This window comes from Ambystoma mexicanum, chromosome 3p, assembly GCF_040938575.1.
Source record: "Ambystoma mexicanum isolate Mex_15411 chromosome 3p, UKY_AmexF1_1, whole genome shotgun sequence".
NCBI classification, from domain to species: Eukaryota; Metazoa; Chordata; class Amphibia; order Caudata; family Ambystomatidae; genus Ambystoma; species Ambystoma mexicanum.
Window position 1 is genome coordinate 733,655,764 of NC_090925.1, and position 25,022 is coordinate 733,680,785.

At 46.1% G+C, this 25,022-nt stretch overlaps 2 protein-coding genes and 1 non-coding gene across 6 annotated transcripts in view; 1 reads left to right on the forward strand and 2 right to left on the reverse strand.

The window, feature by feature from the left end:
* The window catches only part of PUS3 (pseudouridine synthase 3), a 123,409-nt gene extending 103,062 nt beyond the window's left edge, over positions 1–20,347 (reverse strand). The window contains exons 1-3 of one of the 4 annotated variants that reach the window (XM_069651607.1): positions 20,249–20,322; positions 6,121–6,247; positions 5,865–5,904 (exon numbers count right to left, since the gene is read on the reverse strand). The gene's annotated coding sequence lies outside the window, so the exon portion shown is untranslated. Of the gene's footprint in view, positions 1–5,864; positions 5,905–6,120; positions 6,251–20,248 lie in introns of those variants that run through there. The other 3 variants (XM_069651611.1, XM_069651608.1, XM_069651610.1) reach the window with 3 other exon arrangements.
* On the reverse strand, positions 7,326–7,487 carry LOC138581536 (U1 spliceosomal RNA). Its single transcript, XR_011304608.1, has one exon. It is a non-coding gene; the product is annotated as a U1 spliceosomal RNA (small nuclear RNA).
* Positions 20,348–20,899: 552 nt separating the features above from the next.
* HYLS1 (HYLS1 centriolar and ciliogenesis associated) lies at positions 20,900–24,247 on the forward strand. Its single transcript, XM_069651612.1, has one exon. It carries the CDS (start codon positions 22,007–22,009, stop codon positions 23,303–23,305), a length of 1,299 nt encoding a protein of 432 aa, XP_069507713.1. The 5' UTR covers positions 20,900–22,006; the 3' UTR covers positions 23,306–24,247.
* The last annotated feature ends 775 nt before the right edge of the window (positions 24,248–25,022 follow it).

The following is a 25,022-nucleotide window of genomic DNA, read 5'->3' on the forward strand; positions in this document are numbered from 1 at the left end:
TCTAAGGTCAACGTACCTGGTAGCAGTTATTATGCAGAGTAGTAATGTTAAGGTTGACATTTTTACAGTAACGATGCCAGAGTATGGTCCAGCACATGCAATCGCCTAGCTAGGGTGCTGCATTAGTTGAGCATTTGCGAATTAAATATATTCAACTTTGGCTGGATATTCAATGATGTGCAGATTCAGCTTAACTAATTGTTCACGAGAATAGGCAGATTCGACTAGGCTAGGAGTTGGCAAAATAGGCAGAATCAAGTTTGCTAAATATACATAGTAATAGGCAGATTCGACTGGGCTAGGACTTGGCAAAATAGGCAGAATCAAGTTTGCTAAACATACATAGTAATAGGCAGATTCGACCAGGCTAGGAGTTGGCAAAATAGGCAGAATCAAGTTTGCTAAATATACATAGTAATAGGCAGATTCGACTGGCATAAGAGTTGGCATAATAGGCAAGATCAGACATTTACTAGATGTCCACAAAGATGGGCCTAATCAGTAATCTGACTCGCCAATGACTATGGGGTGTGTAGATAGTGATGTATCCCTACTGCTCTGACTGTTAAGCTAGTTGTCGCTATAGGAGGTATACAAGAAACTAGGTACTCTAAATGTCATATGCCCGACTGCATTGGAGTGGGGTGGTGCCAAATAATAGAAGGTCTTACATTAAGTGAAAACTTTGGATATCATACTTGTATACGCGAAAGGCTTAGCATTAAGGTGCAGGCTTCAATCGGTACAGACGCAACTATGTATAAAGCTAGCAATACATTTCAACATACGTATAACAGTAGGCGACGTAACCTAGCACATTGAGCATTATCAGTAATGACCACAGAGCAACTGTGGACACGTTTAGAGGGTACAATAAGGGCTACATAAGGATAGAAGTTGTAGACATGATTGTAATATGATTTAGACTTAGTTTGCTGTAATGGTAGACTTGCGCACAGGTAAGTCCGCTGGTCTGTGATTAACGCAACGTTATACTTGTATAGTGCAGCTGTAGGGTAGTAGGTCAGTAGGAGTGTGGCACTGGCCAACCTTACACAATGAAAGGACAATGGACATATGGAATACAAATTAACTGGAACGTGAACACCTCGCTGACTTTCTTAATACAAAGCTCCGGGGGCTTATGAACACAGGCTCTCGGTATATTGCGGGCGGTCAAAGGTTGTATGGTTAACAAGTCTGAATACAGCATACAGGATAAAGCTAGGGATTGTGAAAGTACCTGTGTTGTTCGCAGTGGAAGTAAGTCCTCGAGTTTTGCGGGCAACTTTGACCAGAGTTCCTGGCTGACGGCTTGGCAGGCTGTGGACAGGAGTAGCCTTTGTCTCCCGGCCTTCGTCAAACCAGCAACGCCTACCAGCTACTGCTGATAGGCTTAAGCTGGTGGATGGCCAATCAGCTGTGCGGTGGCTCTGTAGCCGGAAGTCACTCGGCTCGGGCCATGGTGGCGGCCATCTTCAGATAGGTTTTCCCTGGTAGGAAGTGATGGCGAAAAGCACAACGGTGCTTCTGACAAGGTGAAGCCGTGTCAGAGGGGCGCTTCACGGCAGCTGCAGGATTAAGTGAGAATAGTGCTTGTTGCCTGCACTTTCTCTTCATGCGTGCTCAGCCTTAGGGAAATGCCTGCAAATTAGAGTGAATGCAGAAGGGGTTCACCTGGATGCGGGGGGAGGTGGTAGGGGCAGCCCTGTTCCAGCAGGGTGGTGCGAGCTCCAGCTCCCAGCACCAGCTATTACGAAATGCTTCAGATGAGTACAGGCTCGGACAGGAGTAGCCTTTTGTCTCCCGGCCTTCGTCGAACTGGCAACCCCTACCGGCTACTGCGGATTGGCTTAAGCTGGTGGCTGGCCAATCAGCTGTGCGGATTGTCAATAGGTTTATTAGTATAGGCCCATTTTTATTTTGACACCACTAGGACTGCGTTATTTGAATTTCGTAGCTTGCTCCCATCTTTAGAGTTAGGCATTTTTCAAACCCAGTTGAAGTTCAATAAACACCTTTGAACTGTGATCACTTGTGTCCGTCTTACTGTTTGATACCATTCCTTCCTTACAGTAGCAAAGAAACAGGTAGGTCAGGGAGGGAGAGAGAGAGAACGCAACGGAGAATAGGAAAGTTTTGAGCTGCTTCCAGAACTTCAGGTGGTCCGGCTCAAGTTTGAGAGGAGCAGGGAGGCCGTTCCAGAGGGAGGCACTGCAGTGGAGAGAGATCTACCCCCCACTATCTGCCTGGAGAAGGGTCTGACCCTTAGAGAGTCGGACGTTGCTGAGCAAAGGGCTCAAGACAGAGGGTATTTTGGAAGAGAGTGTTGGATGTAGTGTGGCCCCGGCCTCAGAAAGCCTTGTGGACAATGCAAAGGGTCTTGAACTTGATCCTTGCAGCCAACGGGAACCAGTGGAGAGATTTCAGGGCTGGAGAGATACGGTCCCTGGGCTTCAGGCCAAGGATATGCCTCGCAGTCCTGTTCTGGATTAGTTGCTGAGAGCGAAGAGTAGAGGAAGGCAGATTGAGAAAGAGGCTGTTGCAGTAGTCCAGCCTACAGAGAACCAAGGATCTGGAGACTGTGAGCTTCTGGGGGAAAGTAAGAAAGGGAAGAGTCCCTTAGAGGAGGTGCAGCTGGTAGTGGGACTTCTTGGAGATATCCGAGATGTAAGGAGAGAAAGAGAGTAGAGTTGAAGATGACACCAATGTTTTTTGCTTCACAAGGAGGGGAAGGAACAGGGCCCAAGGCGGCCTGCCAGAGTGAGAGAGGGAAAGCAGAAGCAGGGTTCCCAGTGAGAAGGATCTCCGTCTTACTGGCATTAAGGCAGAGATCATTGGAGGCGCACCAATCCTGAATTGCAGTTAGACAGTCAAGAATGAGCGAGAGAGGAGAGGAGGCTGAGGAGAGCGGCGTGTCATCCGAATAACACTGAAAGTTAGAGGAGAAAGATCAGGTGGGCCAAAGGGGCCATGTAGAGGTTGAAAAGCCAGGGTGAGAGGATAGAGCCCTGGGGAACGCCACAGGTTGAGAGAGAGGTTGCAGAAAGAAAGGGACCAAGTTGGACCTGGGAGGGGCGGTCCAAGAGAAAGGAGGTTAATCTCTCTAGGGCCGGATCCATGATGCCCAGGTTCTCACGGAATCAATGGAGCAGGATGCTGTGGTTGACCGTGTCGAAAGCAGAGAAAAGATCCAGGAGGATGAGGACAGAAGTAATGCTAGAATAAATGCGTGAGAGCAGATCTTCAGAGGTGTTCAGGAGAGCAGTTTCTGCGCCTCTGGACTCTCTGAAGCCAGACTGATGGTCATGGAGACAACCAACAGATTCAGTGTAGAGATTGAGCTGAGAGATGTCCAGCTTTTCCAAGAGTTTGCCCAGGAAACAAGTGATGGAGAACGGGCGATAGTTTGCCGGGCAGGTAGGATCGGCAGACGGTTTCTTGAGGAGGGGGTGCACAAGAGAGTGCTTAAGGGGAGAGGGGAACGTTTTAGTGCCAAAAGCTATGTCTCAACTTCAGGCTGGTAACTTGCCAGGTTTAGATGGTTTGCCAGGAGAAATATTCCAAGATAGTGGTCTAATTTTTTGTGCAAGCAATTTCATTTTTTTCTAAGAAATGGGAACCTATGTCCATCCAATGCGTGAGCCACTCATTTATCTTATTCCAAAGCCAGATAAAGATCACACAAAGTGTGGTAATAATCGCCCAATATCTTTACTCAATGTTGATTTGAAACTTTTTACAAACATTTTAACAAATAGACTTGAAGTATGTATTGGCAAAATTATTCATGAGACGCAATCTGGATTTATGCAGCAGAGATTATGGTACGACAATGTGAGACTTCTGGTGGACATTTTGGGGTTACGTGGAGAGATGACTGCTGGAGCTGCAGTGGTTTTCTTGGAAGCAGAAAAGGCCTTTGATAGAGTGTGTTGGTCTTTTTTGGAACGTACAATGAAGGAGGTGGGCTTTGGTGAGATTTTTCTGGGTGCAATAGATTGTCTCCATGCGAGAGCTAAGGTGACGATCTGGTTGAATGGGGTCATCTGAATGGGGTCATCTCAAGCAAATTTTCCTAAACGAGAGGCACTAGACAAGGTTGCCCGCTCTCCACTCTTTGGTTTAATTTGGCATTTGAGCCATTGGAAGTGCGCACTAGACAAGAGGTTGGTATTCAAGGTATATGTGTGGGAGGCAATGAACATAAGGCGTTGTCGTATGCCGATGATATGGTTGTGATTTTAACTAACCCCAAAAGAAGGTAGTGCGTTGTTAAACAAAGTATTTGAGGAAGTTGGAAAGCTGTCTGGCCACAAAATAAACTGGGATAAGACCGAGGTCTTTCCTTTATCACCGACTAGTACTAAGAATTGTTGTGAGTCATGGGACTGTAAACGGTCAGATAAACAGGTGAAATTTCTAGGAATTTATGTTTTGTGGAACCTAAATATGGCAGTGGATTACAATGTTGATAGATTGATGGGGCTGATACAAGGAGATGGGAGAAGTAGAAGTTCGGTTTATGGGCAAAAGTAAACGCGATAAAAAGGACGCTCCTTCCAAAAGTACTGTATATCAGATTTTACCATTGAAATTTACAATGAAAAACTTGAGAAGGATTGACAGAATTTTTCAGAAATTCTTATGGGGAAGTAGGAAAAGACCAAAAATTCCAAGATTCATGCTGATGCGAGGGGTTAGTGAAGGTGGATTTGGTTATCCTGATTTGGTTAAGTATCAAAAACGGTTCATGCTAAAAAAGGCATCTTATTATTTTACGCCAGAGTGAGGTAGAGTTCCATGTTGGGTAAATTTGGAGAGGGAGGTGGAAAAACCGCTTTCATTTGACAATGTATATTCTAGAGATAAACGAGACTCTACAAGTAATTTCTTACCCTCGATTGAGGCTACTCGTGTGGCGCTGGCTACTTGGTTTGAAGATAATGAACAATATTAGTGGTTTACTTATGAGGCTTCCATATGGAATACTCCTGCACTACAACTTGATAATCGAACACTGAAATGGAAGAGCTAGATGTTGAGAGAGATTAAGAAGATTGGTGATATTTTAAATAATTTAAATATATGTTACGTTTTGAAGCGTTGAGATGTAAATACTGCTCAGGGAAACGAGAAAGAAAGAGCAAAACAAAACCATACGTCACCGTACAGTAACCCGCAAATGCACTCCGAAGGGCTCCTCCGAACCCAAAGTTGGTATGGTAGTAGTGTGTGTGTGGGGAATCCGCACAACATAGGTGTCCCCCCTTAACACACTTCGGTGTGAATCTTCAAACACAGTTCAATAAAAATTCCAGGCCAGTTTGATTTAATAAACATAAAGAATACCAATATGGTGTAGTTCAAACAGATTAAACGCAAAAATAAGTTTCGAAGCCTATAGTTTCTTGGTCACAACTTAAAGATTCAGTCTACTGCTGATACATAAATCTCATACGTGCATCAAGTCAGTTCAAACAAAAAAAGTCAGTTCAAAACATGAAGTACTTCACATCACTTATGGTCAGAAACAAGTATGTTAACATTGTAACATCTTTCCTTAATCTCACATATCATAGATACACCCTTTAATATCGGGTATTGACAAGTGTGTAGAGAATAGTCAAATTTCTTTCTTTTGTACCAATATCCGAAAAGGCTTCTGTATAGGATGTTACATAGCCAATGCGTTACGGATTGAAAAACAATCCATCTTCAGGGCAAAGAAAGCCTAATTGTTCCGAATGTTGTTCACACTTGTGTAAATTCACCTAAGAGAGTACAGATAAACACCCATCAGGATACTAATCACATGTTGTAACCAACTTAAAGGCAGTATTTCACAAGTACCAGGTACTGACCTTAACACTTGAAACGGGGAAGCAAGCCACTGGGGAAGTCCTATCCAGGAAAACAGAAAATGCACGTGTCACCCATGTAAGTAGTAAAAACAGCACCAACTGCCTCACTCATAAACCAAGGTGTATATTTAATAGCCTTCTCCCACAACAGATTCATAATACCACTCCGTAAATGAAGGTGTGGTCCCTCCCCTAATAGTAAATAGGGCATATACAAGACAAAACACCCCAATCTATAATCAGGCTGTGTACTCACCCCCAATAGGGGAATCACCAAAAGTAGACAGTAGCTGGATCCAAGTATTCCAGAGTGCCGGACTCCGACACGCAGCTCAAAGAGCCAAACAGCACTTTGTCTTGCACACGCAGCTGATACCGATAGCCTGTAAAAGTCAACCATAGGGACTATCATCAGTCAAGTCCATATTTTTAAACACGAATCGTTGCATTCACAATAGCGCTACCTCGCCTTGGCACCATGCTATCTCGTTTTGTCTAACGCTTACCTGTACTTCAGCGCACCGCCGTGCACTAGGAAACACACTCTCCTGCACTGAAAAGCCAAACCGGTCCACCCTGTAAACAGACGTATCAATCTAGAGCAGGCTTGTCCAACCTGTCTGAATGTGGGGCTGAAGCATTAGCTTTTTGTCACCCAGTGGGCCGGCGAGCCAAAAGTCAACAACCTCACCCAAAGCAGTATCTTAAAAAACGATATTGTGTGACCTTTGACACAATAGCATCACAGGCAGGGATAGCCATGCAGTCCCAAAGATATTTTTTGGTGTCATGGGTAGTGATCAAAGGTTAGTTGCTTGTGATTTCTTTCAGTGTCTATGTGTTAATATTTTTCTGAAATAGTGGGGGCGACCGAGCTTACCGAGAGAGCTATAAGGTTGTAGGGAGGGCTTGGGGGGGTTCCTCCCCACCCCCCCAAGAATTTTTTTTCAAATATGGGGTTGAAATGGTGCATTTTACAGCAGAAAAGGTGACCAAAAAGCCATAAGTTTACAATCAGTTCTAGAGGGGAACATGAAAATTCCATATCACCAACAGCAGAAAAGAACATTTTACAACACAACACATTTTAATGATCAATGTGTCCACAGTGTAAGACAGCACTGTCACTGATGTAACACATTGTCATGCTGGTTGTACCCAAAATATGCCTCTGTAGCAACATGTCTATGCCTGCTGTGCCCAATTTAGGCCAGCATTGTCCTGTACAAAGCATGATTGATGCTGCATGTGCAGTGTGCCCAATACATATGGTAGCTTATTTCTGTAATACACATTACTTCTGTGGTGAAGAAAGAAGCATAATTCAATTCAACAGATAAAATGTGGAAAAGTGATCACCCAAAGGTGAACCTAATTGAAGAAACGCAATGTGAGCACAATCTTAAAGTATGCAACCTAGCAGGCCTAGTGCACACTTTACCTTTTCTTTCACCAATAAATCGGGGGAGAGCGCGAACGCAGTCCCCCACTACCAGAAATAATGCAGTTGTGTATCCCGCATTTGGGAATATAGCAGGGGTCAGCAAATCCGATTTGCAATGGGTAAGCCTCACCTTGGGAGATCTGCCCTTGAGATCAGATTCTCCCCTGCCAGCTAAGTATGAGTTGCATGCAAGAGGACAGGGGTTGGGTCAGTTCTGGGAAGCCCCGCTAAGTGAGGGTGAGAAGGCAGGACCTGACCCAGCCCCAACCCCCCACCCCCCGGAAGCTCTGAGCGCCTGCAGAGCTGCCTGTCCCGCGTGTAGGGGGCATCTCCAGCAGGCAGAGCCCAGCAGAAGAGCAGATTGTAGCGCAGTTCCTTTCTCCCATCAGGCCCTGCTCAGCCCGAGATTTGTATAAATAGCAGGATGGCTCGAGCAGGCCTGTTGCAGTCTGCCCACTGACCTGTCGGCCCCACACCGGCCCATGGCCCTCCTGAGCGGAGCTGCTCAGCGCTGGCCCCATTGACACCATCATAATCATCCTGGACCTCGACGCTCCACCACCCCTGAATCTCAGAGTTCTGCTCAATGACAATGCTGAAGCTTTGACATCTTTGCCGTAACCATATGCTGTGTTGTGTCAGCCGAGCCTGCACAGCGCCAAAGGCAAGTATTCCCTTGTCCAGGCCCAGAGGTCACTGAGTCTTCCAGGGCCATCCACTTGGCACGGCCTACTGTTCCCAGCGTTTTCTACCCTCAAGTCAGCACCACTGCCAAACAGAACTGCATCATTGGGGCCCATCGCTGGTGCTCTCCGACTTGACCCCAGCCCAGCGCAAAGGCACCCATGCTTCTGGTCTGATGCTGAAAAGCCTGGCTCTGCTGAGACCCGAAAGACAAGAACTACGGTATTTTGGCAACATAGCACTATTGTTTTTTGTGTTGCAACTGTATCAGCTCACACCTCTCCTGAAGGGTATAGGCTGCCCTCAGACTGCGCTACCAAAAGAGTGAAAATAAATTATACCTGTTGGGCTTGCCTGTTTTACTTTTATGATTGGGATCACTGCTGCATGGGTATTAAGCATGTTATAAATAACCTATCATATCAGATCATATCATAGATCACAGATCAAGATCATAAGCAACTTCCAGAAACCTTGGCAGGTGGTCCACTGAGGCCCATTTGCAGGTTGCAGTGTGTTATTGGGGCACTACTAGGTTAACATATTGTGCTGTACATGTGGTATTAGCCATGCTTTGATACCCCACTGGCTACATCTATAATGTTCAATGTACTTGGTATAATGCATGGACATTTTCATCAATCCGCACTGTGCTTAGAGGGTAACTGAGCTCCCGCTGTTCTTCTTTGTCTCGGGACGAGGAAAAGACACTGCAAAGGTTAAGTTTCTCAGCTGATAAAGGTTCATCTTCGGTGACATTCGCAATTCAAAAGAACGATTTTTGGGGCAGACAGGCTGTGTCGCTGCAACCCCTGCTAAACATATGTCCAGAGATGACAAACCTTGAAAAATAACTCCGCACAATGGCCCTCTGAGCAGCGGCCCGCGGCTAATCAGGGGTTCAGGAATCCGCTGTGCTGCCCTCGCCGAGAGGAACTCCTGCACAGCACCTGTCCACATAATCCTTCGCCCTCACCTTGCCACCTCCTCCCTTCATCTCGGCTCACCTTTTGCCCTCGGAGCACCATGCAAGAGAGCAACGGGCATGTCTGGGCCGGAGCCCGTTGCTCTCTTGCAGGGTGGGTCCTACTTGCCTGAAATGGGATATTTAAATGGAAAGTAATTGCTACTATATTAATCCAATTGTTCATAGTTTGTGGGAGTACTGGGCAATTGTATGGACCCGCGCTTACTGAAAATGAAGGCTATTCCCGAGGTAACCCTCACTATGCCGTGATACAAATTAGTCTCTCCTTCCTCCATCATCAAGTTCCAAGATCTTCTTGACAAATGTATTTATTTCTGCAATGTTTGTCGGATATCCGACAAACATTGCAGAAATAAATAAATTAACGCTTCGTGGCTGAGGACTGTAACTACCTCTGGTGACCCCATGTGGTCACCAGAGGAAGTTACAGTTTTGCACAAAGGCACATTTAAAAAATAATGTTATTTTTTTTTTTTTTTTTTTATACTCAAGAGTTGTCCAACATACGGCCTTGCGAGCCACATAAAATGGCTAGGCGGCCCGCATTGTGGCCCGCGGGCCGTATGTTGGACAACCTTGATCTAGAGGAACCGCGCATGCGCACGCTACCTCTCCTCAAGTCATCCGCCATACTGGAATGGTAAAAGAGTCATATCCCAATGCGTGTTCCTCCATCATGAAAGGGGGAAATTTCATATACATCGCCATCGCGGTATGGGAAAAAGTATACCTCCTCGTACAATCGTACATATGGTGCCATCTAAAAGTGACAGAGTGCATACAAACGTAAGATCCGGGAGGATAGCTCAGCGGCAAGGTGCACGCGTTGGAAACAAGACAACACGAAGCAACACAGGTTCGATCCCCGTGTCCGCTCTTAGAAACCTCTGGGTATTAAGTGCATTATAAATACGCAACTAAGAGACATATTCCTGTAACAGCGCATCAATGCCCCTGGGTTGTGTGAGCGCTTTAAAAATGCAAAAATAAATAAATACGGTATCAGAAGTTAAGTATCCCAACATAACAATGCACCTAAATAATGGCATGGCACTATCTTGGAGTTCGCCTAAACCATACCCAAAAGAAGGCATGTAAAGGCAAGTGTCCAAACATTATACCATGTACCTAAATTGTAACTTAGTCGAGAAAGAAAGGTATATAATCCTCCGCAAGTTATTACATAGAATGAGTTTGTTACAATCACCGCTTGTTAAAAGACCAGGTTTGTGTGAAATCTTCAACACAACTCCACGATTAGTCTCTACCTATCTTAAGTTATGCCCAGTGGAACTGGGATTGATGGATCTTTGGAACAAATTGCGACAGGAATGGGAGGTAGATTTACAGTGCGAGATTACACCAGGACATTGGGAATATATTTTGATAGCAGGCTCTAGGGCAGAACTGGATTTAAATTTGAGGCTGATTAACCAGAAGGTATTGGGGCGTTTGTATTGGACACAAATACGTATGTATAAACTTGGGCTGGTAGAAAGTGACTTGTGGTTTGGAAACAGGTACTTTACTACATATGTTATGGGAGTGTACAAGAGTACGTGACGAGTGGAAGGATATAATAGGTTGTACCTGGTAATGGGTATTTCTTTTGCGCGTCTGCCCACTTCATCTGCGTTATAAAAATCCTGATTCTACAGCCCGGACAAATAGCCAATGGATAGATGGGTCGTTGATAGTGGCTATCAAACAAATAATCAAAGTGTGGAAAACACTGGAAAAAAAACACAGGCTTATGATTGGATTGGAGAATTACAGATGTTGTCCAACTATGAGAAGATTTCATTTACAAAAAAAGGTATGGTTGAGGACTACTTTGAGAAATGGACGTCCTTCAATGATATATATATAGGTAATCTTAATCTTCGATTTGGGTGTTTATGGTTCGGGAAGTGGCATTATATATTTAGCCAATAGTGATTGCGTGGATGTGTGTGTTGGTGTTTGTCTGTTTTGTGTATTGTCTTCGGGTGGTTTGGGAGGGGGGGGAATCAGGATTCTAATGTGGTTTGTTTAGCTAATGTATTTGTTCTTTTTTCATTTACATTTGATCTCTATGTGATTGATTGTATTAATACGAACATGGAAGATTAAAAAAAAAAAGTAAAACCCAAAAGCACTCAAGAAGCCAAAAAAGGTGTTTCTCTAGAGGGAGCACGACTATTCCAAGAAAGGAAAGACAGTTGAAGTAGTCTACTCATCCTCGTCAGAGAGGGATCCTCTGTGGAGGACAGCAATGCCTAATTTCCAGAAGAAAGTAACAATGACATCAAGAGCACAGATGAGTCGGACAGAGAATTTGACCCAGAAGCACTAATGCACTCCAGATCATCTGATGGGAGCCATCAGCAAAGATGGCAAAGATGGCAAAATACTTGGGCAAGCGATTGCGAACACCCCTTGGGAAGGAAGCCTGGAACTAACTCAAGGCAGAATGTCTGAGGCTGCACCTAGCTAAACAGATGGCAACACACAATATTAGATCCTGAGATTGTAACATTCAATACCAAGTATGGAAGATATCCTAAGGTCTTGCTAGATCCTGCCGATGGCATCAGGATGAGTGCTGGACCTGGCTTGTCTACTAGGCAAAATAATGAAGAAGCCCAAAAAGGCAAGGAGAAGGAAAGCCCCATAGACCCAAACATCCGCGTGGGTTCGACTCGGGAGGGCCATATGAATGCTCGGGAACGCAAACTGTGCAATCTCGGTGGAGAGGCACAGGAACATACTATTCAAGATAGATTTGATGTTAGCCGACTTAACCACGTTGGAACCAGGCAAGAAGGCAGAGGGTCTGCTTTATGGTGGTACCTTTGTCAATGAGATTAAGAGATTTGTAAATACATATACCACGCTAGAGACCTCAAGGACGCATATGTGGCAGTTTCATTTCTTTCCCCTACACGGGGCGCTTCCTGCGTTTTATCTGGCCAGGACAGACGTGGGAGTTTTCCAGCATGCCCTTCGGTCTGTCCTCTGCCCCTGGTGCTTCACAAAGCTGCTGAAGCCAGTAGTGGCCAAACTTTGCAAGCAGGGCACAAGAATGATCATTTATGTAGACAATATGATCCTGATGTCGCAAGACAGATCTCTTAACGATACAGGCTCAGATGACAGTATCACTTTTTGCAGAACCTATGGTTCCTGATAAACTGAGACAAGTCCGATCTAGGGCCAGCTTGCATGAAGGAATTATTGAGGTTCCTGCTGGACACAATAGAGGCGTCACTCAGCCTTCCAGCGCACAAAATGCAGTCGATCCGCAAGGAGATAAAGATGTTAACGAAAGAGAATAGCTCCTTCAGGCAATTAGCGAGACTAGTGTGACTGCTGGCCTTCCTCAATCCAAGCAATATTGCAGGCCCTTTCCATTATCGAGCTCTGCAGAGGGTCAAGATCCAACATTTATGCAGAGGGCTGGGTAATGAACAGTCAGTCCCAGTATCCATTGATGCCAGGACAGAGTCCACTGGAGGCCAGACCCGGAAGCAGCAGCAACAGATGCCTGCTTACAACAATGAGAGCCAGGAAAGGAGTACGCCTTCCCTTCTTTCACCATGATCACTCGTACACTAGCCTATGTGCGCAGTCACAAGGTGAGAGTGGTCCTGAGTACCCTACTGTGGTCGACACAACCATGGTGCCCAGACCTCCTAGAGCCCTCAACAGAGATGCTGATTCGGCTACCACAGATGCGGCAGATCCTTCAGGATCAGGCAGGGTGCCTGCTCCCAGTGGTAATGAATGGAGCACTGATGAGGTTAGCATAGATGATTTCCGTAATGCCTGGGGAAAACCAGGCCTTTTGAAATAATGAAGTCGATTTATCTGGAGCTCTTGGGAGCCCGGGAATGGCAAAATCATATGAAGCAGCTTGAGATAGCTGATGCATGGCAAGGGCTACGAATAACGTTACAACAGATGTGGTTTTGCTAGCTAATTTCCTAGCAGGGTTAGCGGCAGAGAATAAGGCCCACAGGACAGTGAACATATACCAATCAGTGATTTCAGCGAGGCACGCTGCGGTTCATGGAGCTTCAGTCAAAGAATGTGCCTTCATAAAGAGGGTGATGAAGGGCAGTCGGCTCATGAGGCCTCCAGCTTCAAAGCATTTCCTAGTATGGGACGTTACTAACTTGTTAAGACTGTTCCTAGTGTGGTCGGATAATGAACAACTGTCCAGGAAAGCACTAGCGGTAAAGGTAGCTCTGCTTTTATATGCCTGATCCCGTGTAAAAGAGAGTCATTACACATAGCAGAGGTGTTTTTCTCCCGAAGGAGGTACATTCCACATCACTAGAAGGTACAAGCTTTTCCTGATCAACCTAAACTTGTGTGTTAAGTGCCTCAAGGTGTATCAGGAAGCAACAGCCGAACACAGGCCAGCCAGCAAATCTCAATTACTATGGGCTTACTAAACCGCATAAAGCAGTGCCATGCGCTACCCTGGTGAAATGGGATAAACGGACCATGGAACAGGCACGAATAGACAACCAAGGCTTCGGGTGCACTCTGCTAGAGGATTTATGGAGACTGAGGAATTTTTAGCAGGTGTCAGGATCGAAGTTATTATAAAAGCCGCGGACTGGTCGGGAGACTCCGTTTTTAAAACATTCTACTTCAAGGTAATCGAACAAGTTGCTTTGTTAGTAGTAAGCTTTCAACAAGCATAGTAGGAGCCTCCAGTCTTGCCATAGAATACAGATTTTCCATACTAAATTTCGGGAAAGTCATGATTCTATTAAAGACACAGAGGCAAAGTATTATCCCACCCTCGCAAAAGTGATTTACTGATGCATGATATGATCAATTAGCAAAGTACTGTCTTTGGTGTAAAAATGAGATCTGTCCAAGAAAGATCATATAATAAAGTTGTACATATTTAATAACAGAAGTAATCATTTATTATCGCTAATGTAAGTATTTATGACACTGAAGAACCTACCCGATTTTAATTATAAGTGTGTTTGTTCAGGTTTCAGGCACGGAGATGAAATCAGCGTAGCAGAGCTTAACTTGTTCAATGTGGTGGAAGTTCATGAGCTTCCGGACATTTCAATGAAATAAAGGCACTTAGAAAAAGGGTGCATCAAGGAAGAGGACATGGTTTTGGTTTAGGGATGTTATTTGCCCGTAGTGGACTGTGATGGGGGAAGTTGTCACATGTTTTTTTTGTTAAACGACTCTTTTCTTCTGGAAGTTCAAAGGTTTTGAGTTGTTTTTCCAAGGACGATGTTCTCTGACATTAAAGAGAGAGAAGCATAATACTTAGCCTCTTTGTCCTTAACAGAATCATGAATTTCCTGAACGCTAGTATAGAAAATATGTATTCTGGGCAGTGGGCGGTATAAGCGAGGGACTTTCATTAGAAAATAAGATTCTTGTGATCCAGGCTGGTGCTTCAAATGTAAGTACTGGGAGGAGAAAGAGATACATGCAAAGCTCGGAAACCTTTTGTGTTGCCAAGGCGGGTGAAAACACATTATTTCTGGCAGGTGGGAGCCCATAGAAGTAAATGGGTGTATAGGGGGCTTGGCAGGTGAGTCAGCTGATTGGAAGTCGGGCGACACCCACCAAAAGCAGAGACACGTGGAAATCAACAGTGGCTTGTGCCGCATACATTGGAACACCTGCAATCTCCAGTTAGTCAATCAACATCTTGAAACTCTGGAGTTTTTCCCCTTGCAGTTTTGTCTGAGTCTTGTATGAGACCTTGTCCTGCCATTCCATCCGATCATGCATTAGATACATTAGAGGCGGGTTCTGTGTTCCACTTTATTGATTTGGCCCCATTGCAAGAATTTGTACTTGAGGTTCATCCTAATGTCATTTTCGACTTGTCAGCTCCCCTGAGCACTTCCACCTTTAAACCTCCCCCTCGCCCCCCGAAGCATTCAGAGAGTGATCATAGAAACGGCTAAAATAAAGCTATTTGTGAAACAAAGATAGTGTTAAGGGTGGACTTAAGGAAAAGGATTGCTCATGATTCCTGCGGTTCCGTCTTGGTACGTCTTGTCAAAATCAGGAAAAAGGTTTACCATTCCTGGCTGAAACACCACCAAACTGCTAAAAAAAAAAATGGTTAAAGGGCCAACGATCTCTATTGTCATTATAGACAATAACAAACAGAATGTCTTAATCTCTCCGCCAACTCTGACTAATGTGAGTAAGGGGGACTGGGAGGCATTTATCAAGTTTAATATTGGTAAAGAACCTACGAATACCTCCGACTTGGTACTTCCTGTAGGGACAGGGACCTTTACCCTGACTCTTACTGGATTAATTAAAATCATTAATTCTTTAAAACATTCTCGTGCCCCCGGACTGGACGGTATTTCTAGTGCCCTTATTAAGCTGAACCCCGTTTGGTGGCGACATTGTTGCCCTCTCTTTTCAAAGCCATCAGCCTAATTAATGTTATTCCCCACAGTTGGTGGAAAAGTATCATTGCACCTGATGTGACGAATCACTGGGTGTCGTCACCTCCTCAGGGGGAACTGATAAGATGGATTTCCAAACTCTGACCTGGTGGGCAGACGTTTAGGAGGCCACCCCCGTTTAGTGAAAGAGGGGAGCCTTCTGGACCAACCAGACCAATCTACGTTAGCCTGCCAGGCGGCCAAGGCTAAGTCTCAGGAGGGTTGAGAGTGATCGGAAGCCCACAATGAGCACACACAGTAAAACTCCACAGATTATCCGTAGACAGATGTATATAAACAATACATTTATTATAGGCCTTTATAACAAAAACACGATTAAACCACAGTTATCAAGAAAATAATAACCTTACACGCTTATTCACTATATATATATATATATATATATATATATATATATATATATATATATATATATATATATATATATACATATACACATATATACACACACACACACAATAATGCGTTTAGCCTAATGTTGATGATGGGGGAGAAAAGGACCACAACCTGCAATAGAAAGGGGTCAGTACAACACATATATCAAAGTAGGGCGTTCTTCAGAGTCAATCCCTAACTTATGTAGTCCAGCCCTACGAAGCGAGGAGCCTAGTGCTCAAAGTATATTTGTGTGTTAACAACGCGCAGTCGTGCATAAAATGAAAAGCGGGTTCTCTTCAGGGGACTGTAGCTGCTGAGGAAGGGGCTTGAGATGATGAAGAATACATTCCTATTCATAGAGGAGGGTCTACCCTTGCGGATAGAACGACTTTCAGAGTTCAGGAATAGCAGGGGAGCACAGGCTAGCCCAGCCAAGGTGAGTATTTTAAGGGATTCTCATGCGTAAAAAGAGATGGATGTGCCAGGGGGCCACCGGTAAGTGATAAAAGAACTCACCGACCCTTGACACAGTCCAGACCAAACTTTGGCAGTCTAGCCCACTTTGCTCATAGGTGTTAACCTTGAAGTTTCAGGACGCTCCGTCTCTCAGCAGCTGCGGGACGATCGTCCATGTCGGGACAATAGCCTTTACTCAGCTCTCGAAGAAAGGAGAAGGATAGTTTCGGTGCAGCACGTCCCAGGACAAGGTAGGGTAGAGCTGCAGGAACTTTCAGCGATGGTCACCATGGCGGGGCGACACAGGAACCGCAAATGCTTACGGCGTGGTGCACTCTCATAAATCATTACCCAAAGGAGCTAGGACAACGGGAGAGAGCCCAGGATCACAAGCAAGCGATTCCCAAAGCCTCCAGTCTCAACTTGGGTGGCGGTGTTCCTATGCGATACCCTGGGTTCGAGCTGGACAGTTCACTAGATGGCCCAGGAACACTTCCGAAGAGACTCTTTTGCGAGGGTAAGTAGGAGATGCCAAGAGTAGTAGTTCCCACAACTCCAAAGTGCGAAGCGCCTTGCAGGCCTTCTTGGTTCGATGCAAAAGCAGGGGTCCGATGAGACAACAGTGGGGTCAGTGTGCCAAACCTTCCTAGCACGTCACCGGCGGTTCAAGTCTGCTCTCTCGTTAAGGATACTTGGCTCCTACTGAAGTTCACACCGAACTTCATCGACCTGGAATGGAGGCAGAGCCCCTTCTTTTATCTAAGATTTGTTTGACGTTCAAATCTCAGATAGCCAATGGAAGATCTGCTCTCTTGCATGCACGTCAGATGTGGGCCAATCGTGACCCACGGTGGTTCCAGTCATTCATGACTACCAGACATACTGGCACCAGTAATGTGGATTGGGACCAGACATTCCCAACCCTCTTCCTGGGCACTAGCATACATGAAATGCAGGAGCCCACGATGGAGAACGAACTACGGAGCACGTCAGGCCACAGCTATCGGTAGCGTTGAGACGCGAGGAACCGCAGGGGAATGGCTAGTTTATAGAACGTGCTGAATAGGACGTAAAGGTCGATAGACCGCGTTCCGTGTATATGGCCATGTTGGGTGTACTACAGCGAGTAACCCCCGACGTGCCAGGGACCAGGAAGACCAGAAGGGGCGTGATCGATGGATCATGACAGTACCGTATAGATAGGCGGAAACCGGCATTAGATATTTGGGGAACCAGATTACTGGTTCTCTGGGTGCCCTTTACCATGCTAACTACCCGCCTTTAGCAGAAAAGCTGAAATCCTGCCGGCGGAATAGGGGCCCATATCAATATACTGGATGGGGAGGATAAAAGCCCTTAACATGGCGATTTTGACAAAAATCCTGTACTATTTCACAGCCATGCCAGTGGGGGTTCCACAAGGTTTCTTTGTGACCATTCAAAAACATGTGGGGTCATTTGGAACCGCAAGAGAGCCAGGGTAGCTATGCAGATGGTAATGGCTCCCAGAAGCAAGGGAGAGCTGTGAGTGCCAAACTTCTGCCTCCATTTCCTTTGTGGCTCAAATCAGAGTGATCTGGGATTGGTACAGTGGTGATCACAGGAAGGTCTAGTGTCGAATGGACAAAGTGGTGGTGGGGTCGCTGCTGGACGAGGTGATGTGGCGAACCAAGGGGGATAGACATGCAAATATGTACCATAGCAGGATAGGGGCCCTCGTTGGGGACTCATGGGATGAGCTAGTGCGGAGAGTGAACTTGACCACCTTCCCCTGCCCACTGACGTTGCTGTTTAGGAATCCCCAGTTCACACTGAGTATGGAAAAGGGTGCCTTCAACGGGTGGGAGGCGGCAGGGTGCTGCAAACTACTTGACATGTTCTCAGGTCAGGACATTAAACACTTTGCACAGTGCAAGCATTACTTGGGCTAGATGAGGGGGGAGAGGTATTGCTACTCTCAACTGAGGAACTGGCTTACAGACCCAATGGTCAGGTCAGCAGCCACCAGGGATCTCACGCCCTTTGAATGGTTCCCAATGAAGGAAACAGGGACGGACATTTGGTAGAAGCGTTATATGGGATTACAGCAGAAGGGGCAAGGAGCCAGGCATAGCACTATATGGAGCAGTGGGGCAGCCGCTGGAGGGGGAACTTTGGACTCAGTTATGGGCAGATATCCCTAAACTCATGCAAGCCATCCAGATTCAAGAGATGTGGGTTAAGATAATGGTGCAATGGCATCTCACCACAGAAAAACTACATAAATTCTACCCAACTGCGTCAGCGCTCTGCTGGAGGGGATGTGGGGGAACTGGGACTGTGGAAGCATATCTTGTGGGAACAGCCAGTCATAAAGCCTTATTGGAACATGATCCGTGCAGCAAAGAATAGTATTTTTGGGAGTCAGATGCCAGACAACATAGAGATGGCCATTCTGGGAATGGGCGGGGTTCTAGTAAATCTACCCTCGAAATCTCAAAGAAAGACATACATCAACCTCAGAGTGGCAGCAACGCTTGTGGTGGCACATAAATGGAAACAAAAAACGGCCCCCCACAGAACACAAATGGGTTAGTCAAATCTGGAACTATGTGGCACTGGAGTCGGTGACCTATTGGATTCAAGTGGCTCACCAAAGGTTTCTCTCGGACTGGGACATTATCCTGCATCATCTGTAGCGGGACTCACGGGCCACATGGTGCCCGAGGAAAACGAGAGTGCTGGGGCGAGTGCGAGTACTCGAAGCACTTGGGGAAGACGCCATGACAGGAAGCTGGGAGGAGATATGGCTGAAGTTTCTAGGGGGGGGGGCAAGGGCTATTGGAGGAGGCGGGGGGGTTCTCAAACAGTGCAAGCGTCCGTACAACGGCTGGTGAAGAGAGCTGGCCACCCACAGAAACTTCAGACCGGGAGCCATCTACAGAGTTTATGTACTGGAGGCTGAGGGGGGGTGGTTATATGTGTTGGGATCGGGAGTTACATGTGTTCTTACTGTTGAAAATGCCAATAAAATACATTTTATTTTTTTAAAGTGCAGTGTTACTTTGCTGCCCTCCAAAATCAGCTCCCTGGTCCAGCACAAACACACCCACACACTCTTCGACTCAACATTCGTTCAAGTATTCACACACACACAGCACTCACTCGCTGCACGACAGGATCAGAGGTGACCGTCCCATACATTTTATATCCCCTTACACCTGTTCCAAATAAGTACAGGCAAATGTTTGTTTCCCTGTGCTTTGAAAAGTGTACATCTTTTGAAAATCAGGATTTACTTGAAAATGTTCAGAATCCCTTTCCACCCTCTGCCTTGCGCAGTTGTACATTTTGTGGGAAAAGAACACCTCAATGTGCACAACTATGATGCACACATTTAAATGTCCTTTGTGGAGTAGTCCGAGCAAGTATTCACAGCTTGTATATTTTGTATACATGTATTGCAAATACATTAATAACACATGTAATGCATCTCTTGTATCTTCTGTATGTATCCTATGTATGTAACCTAAGCTTAAGTATTCTTGTGACTGCTGCGCCCTGCTACCCCTGGGTTTGGAGCGCATTATCAAATAATAAACTAAACTAAGTAGGCGAGCGAGAGAATATGTGTAGTAGCTGCACAGCAGTTACTGCGTCTGCCATCATTCCAGAGCGTGAACTGTACCGTAAATGAGCTTCGAAGCAGCTACTGTGTCAAACCATACCAACAACAACACCACCATCCTGTGTAATTTCAAAACCAGATGTTTACAAAGTCACTTACATACAATTTTTAATTTCAACATGTGACAAGTACAATACAACGAATTACAGCTTCCGCTGCAGCCTCTTCAACGTGCATTTCCAGAGTTTACAAAAGGACGCCTCTTCCCAATATAACAACAATGAGGTGAGAACGATCTAAGTTTATGGATGCTTTAAAAAAAAAACATATAAAATTCACTATAAGAGTTGGATCGCGTGCACTAACCTGATGTTGCCTCATTGTCATTTACCATTTAAAGTCCTTATAATACCCGATAGTACTGTTTGTTTAAAAGTTTGCCGACACTTTCTGAAATGCCTTAACGGCGTGATGACGCATGCCACGTATTTCTGAAGTGCCGTTTTTGCGTAAGCACTAGTCTGCAGCTAGAACATTAATTCCCAGTAGGAGGAACAGTAGCCACTATTGGCAAACACGACGAAATCTCGTTGATTATTTATTGAACGCACTTTTATAACGAGGCACTCCTTATAATGTGTTAACTTAATGATATTCCTTGTGTGCTTAAAAAACACCGCTTGTAACTTCATTGTTATAGCACTGCTAGGGGAGACAGCTTTGCCACATCTTCCTAAATGAGAGAACTTGCTTCCGACCCTGTCATGAAAATGGGGAAATTCCCTATTGCAAGATGGCGGCTGCACCGAAGAACCATAAACAGACATAGCAGCTACAATTTGAAAAAAAAAATGTATAACATTAAACGCGCTGACAAGTTAATAAAAATATATTTGAACACACGAAAGTCACTCAAATTGAATACCCCCTACTATTCAGGGCAGGAGATTGATGTTTGTTGGTACACTGCAGAGTATGCCGGGAGAAGTAGTCATTTCGCGGAGAGTGTCGGGAGTTATCGTTTGTTTGGCTCCTGGCCGTTGCTAGGAGCCCCGCCCCTTCCTGCTCCCGCCGCCCGGCCCGGGAGACTCAAACTACGGGCGAAGGGAGAGGAGTGATCAGCAGGGGCCAAGAGACACAGGCAGCCAGTGATCGGGGCAGAGGAAGGGTGAGAGTCAAGGCCCCGCACGGATAGCAAACGAGGCGGTCAGAGCGTGAAAGGAACACGACAGACTGGGATTCTGTATAAAGCCACAGAGACAACAGGAACACTATTCGTTCTAAGTCGAAGACCGTCTCTGACCACCGCCCTCGCCAAGACCAACACGACAGATTGGTCACACTGCCAGAGTCGTTTTTTCCAGACAAGGCCGGACCTTCTAATCCCAGAAGACCTTCAGATAAACCACAAGAGGGCCCGAAACAGCACTAGAGAAATCAAGACCAGGCTAAGACAGCAGGGTAGAGAGACGTAACGAAACCACGTTCAGAGAAGAACCACAATCCACGTGAGAATTTACACGGACCACGACGCTCTCTTCTGCAAGATAGCGCCGCCAACAACCCATAACATCACAATAAGTGCTGCCAACTGCCCGAGAGTCAACAACCTCATCGCCAGCCAGAAAAATGACATTAAAGTCACTTAACTGCGGGCCTTAGACAGCTTAACACCATATGTTCACCCAATAGTACTTCCAACGGCCCAGGCACCAGCACGGCTCCGCTAACACAATTAACTACCTGAAGTGTAACAGTTTATTTGAGCATCCGCTAGTATCCTACTTGAGACAGCATAAGGCCTCTCTTAAGCAAAGGGCTTCCAACATCACGAGCCACCAAACCTCTTGAGAGCAGAACTCGTACGTCCGATCGAGGGCCACTGCCTGATTGACAAATCCAAAACTTTGGTAACCAACAACTTTGACAATATCAAAACAGGTACAGATCGTTTCCTATGACCAAGAGAATATCCAGTGATGACTGACCCTCTCATTCCAATAAACTGAAACCCAAGGAACAACCTCGAACCTATAAAGCCCCGAGTGCTTGCCAAAGGCTATAGACTGAGGGTCAAAACGTTTCCTCACAGGAGTCGGGCTTACCCCAGAGACTGAGAACACCATGGCCTCCCCTAGAAATGACAGCCCACCTGACTCAAATGATCCAACCGAGAGCCTGGATGGCTCACTTGTGACCAGCATGGGCCCACCACAGGAGCAAATGTGGGGTAGGAGACGGAGGCAGCCTCGTGAGGAGCAGCCTGCGGCCCGGCCAGAGATCACAGAGGAGGAACTGCGGCGTGAGCTGGCTCTACTGGGTTTCAGTGGTATTCCCCGAGATAGGCTACTGGAGTTCAAGCAGGATTTGGAGGAGCTGATGGAGCGACGAGCAGGACTGATACCTGGGCCAGAGGGTGATATGGCCCGAGGTGGACCACCTGGCCTCACTTCAGAGACCTCCCCTTCCTCCAGCGACCCATGGTCTGATGAAAATGCTTGGCCTGATGAAGCATGGGGACTGACTGAGCAGCAAAGGGAAGCCATACCAACCAGGGATGAGGACGCAGACCCAGAGCCATCTCGTGCTGCAACAGCCAACACAGGACAAGCGTGGGCTGACTTGTCACCGTGGCAGGCCCCTGGGACTAGTCAGCCACCCTCCAGAGGCACCATCTGTGCTAAACATTCCCGTGGCAACAGAGCACCGGAATGGTCCCCGCATCCTGTTGTAATTCCTCAGAGCGACTCTTACAGCAAGCACACAGTGGCTATTGGAAGACGTTGGCCATCAGCAACCGTTACTAGTAACACTCCCAGGTCAAGTAGCCTTCGAGGGGAGAGGCTAGTCCCCCTTCCAAGCAGCCCTGGAAGCAGTAGCAGTAGCTCTCAGGATGCGGGTGTCCGGCGTCCTGTAATGAAGAGAAAGGTTCTGCGACGGAGGCAAGATGGCCAAACCCAAGTTTCTGATGAGTCGATCATCTCAGAAACAGATTCTGGCATCTGGGAGCACAGAGCAGTACTACAGGGGGAGCACGGAACAGACAGTGATTCACTGTCATCTGACTCGTTGCCTGACAGATGGATCCAGCGTCCAGCAGATTGGGACAGGCACAAGTCCTTCATCCGCCCGAGGATGGAACCATTAATCAATGGATACCGCAAGAGAACTGACCCTGTGGCCAAGTATATGCAGTACAAGCAGAGCTGGGACTCTATGCAGGTGTCTGTGGATAAGGGGCGTAGAGAGCTGCGCTGGGGCATTAGAGAGCAGATGCTATACAAGACCCCGCAAGTGATTTCCAGACCCCCACAAGTGTATGTCCCCAATGATTATGTTGTGCCCACAGAGAAGAAAAGATATGCTTTACGATGGGGGGTGCGCTATGACCTTGTCAATGGGATCATACCACAGGCCAACTAAGTTTCTCCCCCCCCCCATCCTTTACATATCCTCTTTGAGGTGGGTTTCCTAGGCAGCTTTCCTTGAAAATTCACCTACTCTCCTTCATATCCCCTCCGTGTCCTTTTGAGCAATCTTCTCTGTCCTGAAGATACCATGCCCTTCCCGCTCTAATGTTGACACAAGGCCCCCCATGGACACGCATGTCATCTAGCATTCCTTCTTGAGATCCTGTAAGAATTCTTGCCCCCAAAGCCATTTTGTGTCCCATATTGTCTTTTGCTCTCTTGAGGATTGCTGGTGATTTCTTTTTTTGGATGTTTCTTATGACTTGTTGTTCCTGACTGCCGATCCACTATGCCACAATCTATTCTTTTGGATCATCTGCTAGTGGTTGCTCTCTTCTGTCTTGTTTCCCCCTCACGACCCACCACACTGGCCCAGGGAAGCTTGGGACCTCAAACATTTCCTTGACCCCCTGCTGCAGCCCACACCGCTTCCCTTAATCCTGAGGATCTACCTTGCCTTGATTGCCGCCATGGGACCCTCTGATGGGTCTTCTATCCCATCAAAACACCCAACTCAAACTGTTTTCCCTCCCCTATTTACAAGTCCTGTGCAATTATCTCAAGTGCAACCTTTGAGTGCTCTGGACTTGGAGATCTCCCTGGGGTTTCTTAATTTCTACTCTGGAAGGATCGGCTCCAGGTACACCTTTTTAAATGAGTAGTGTTGCCCCTTTCCTCGAACTTCAAACACATTCCTTCCCCTTCCAAACTCGTTCCTTCCCCTTTCCGAAGTTGACATCCCATAATCACAATTGTCTCCGTGGTGAGCTAGTTGGGAGTCCTCTCGTGGTCCTTCCACATTCCTTTGGCTGTTACTCTGCTCAGACGTGTGCCTTTTTGGTTTTTATATTTGTGCTCTGTGATGGAACATGTTCTAATAAAATGTATGCGGCTACCACTGTGTAGAAGGCATTTTTATTTTGTTTGGCAATTGTAATTCAAAATAATTCGATCCGAAATGTTGACTTGGCTGCTTTCTCACCGTGCTGTGTTTTCAGGCCACGTACAGCATCTACTGTAGTTTGATATTTTCTAAATGTATTCATGTTTCTTGGATATTTACTAGCGTTAACATTATTATGCGGCCAAGTATACACAACAATAATCTGGGGGTATGGTGGGACAGTAACTATCCTGTGAGGTCATATGTGGTTTACACAAAGGGGTGTTTTTCCAAGTGCATATGCTTCGTAGAATTCTCCCAGTCAAGTGGACATTTGAATTGAGTCAGTAGTAAAGGCTTTGACCAATTCTTAACATTTTCTCCAACTATCTACGAATGAGATGCTAGACGGTCTTGTTGGTAAAATTGCAGGAAGCTGAGAATGTCACTGCTTGTCTCCAGAATGTTTGCTCGCAATACTTCCAGTGGCAGAATTAACTATTTGTAATTTAGCATGCTTGGCACTTAAAGCAATGACGGGTACAGTACCAGACTACTATCGTGCAAATATTTCTCTCCCAAACCCGCAGCCTTTTGACCTCACAAGTACAGACATGTTTTTGAGGGCAGGGCCTGCTAACTAGGAGTTGGCAACACTTATGAATCAGGCAACAGTCTGACTTAAGGAAAACACCCCTTGTACCAGCGTATTTATTATTTTATTTTTCCCTCGTGCCCCCTGGATCCATTGCACTGTTTGACCAGCTCTCTGAGATGTTTAGGCCCA

Coding starts and splice junctions, on each gene's coding strand:
- HYLS1 (XM_069651612.1), top strand. CDS start 22,007: ATGGCCTCCCCTAGAAATGACAGCCCACCTGACTCAAATGATCCAACC.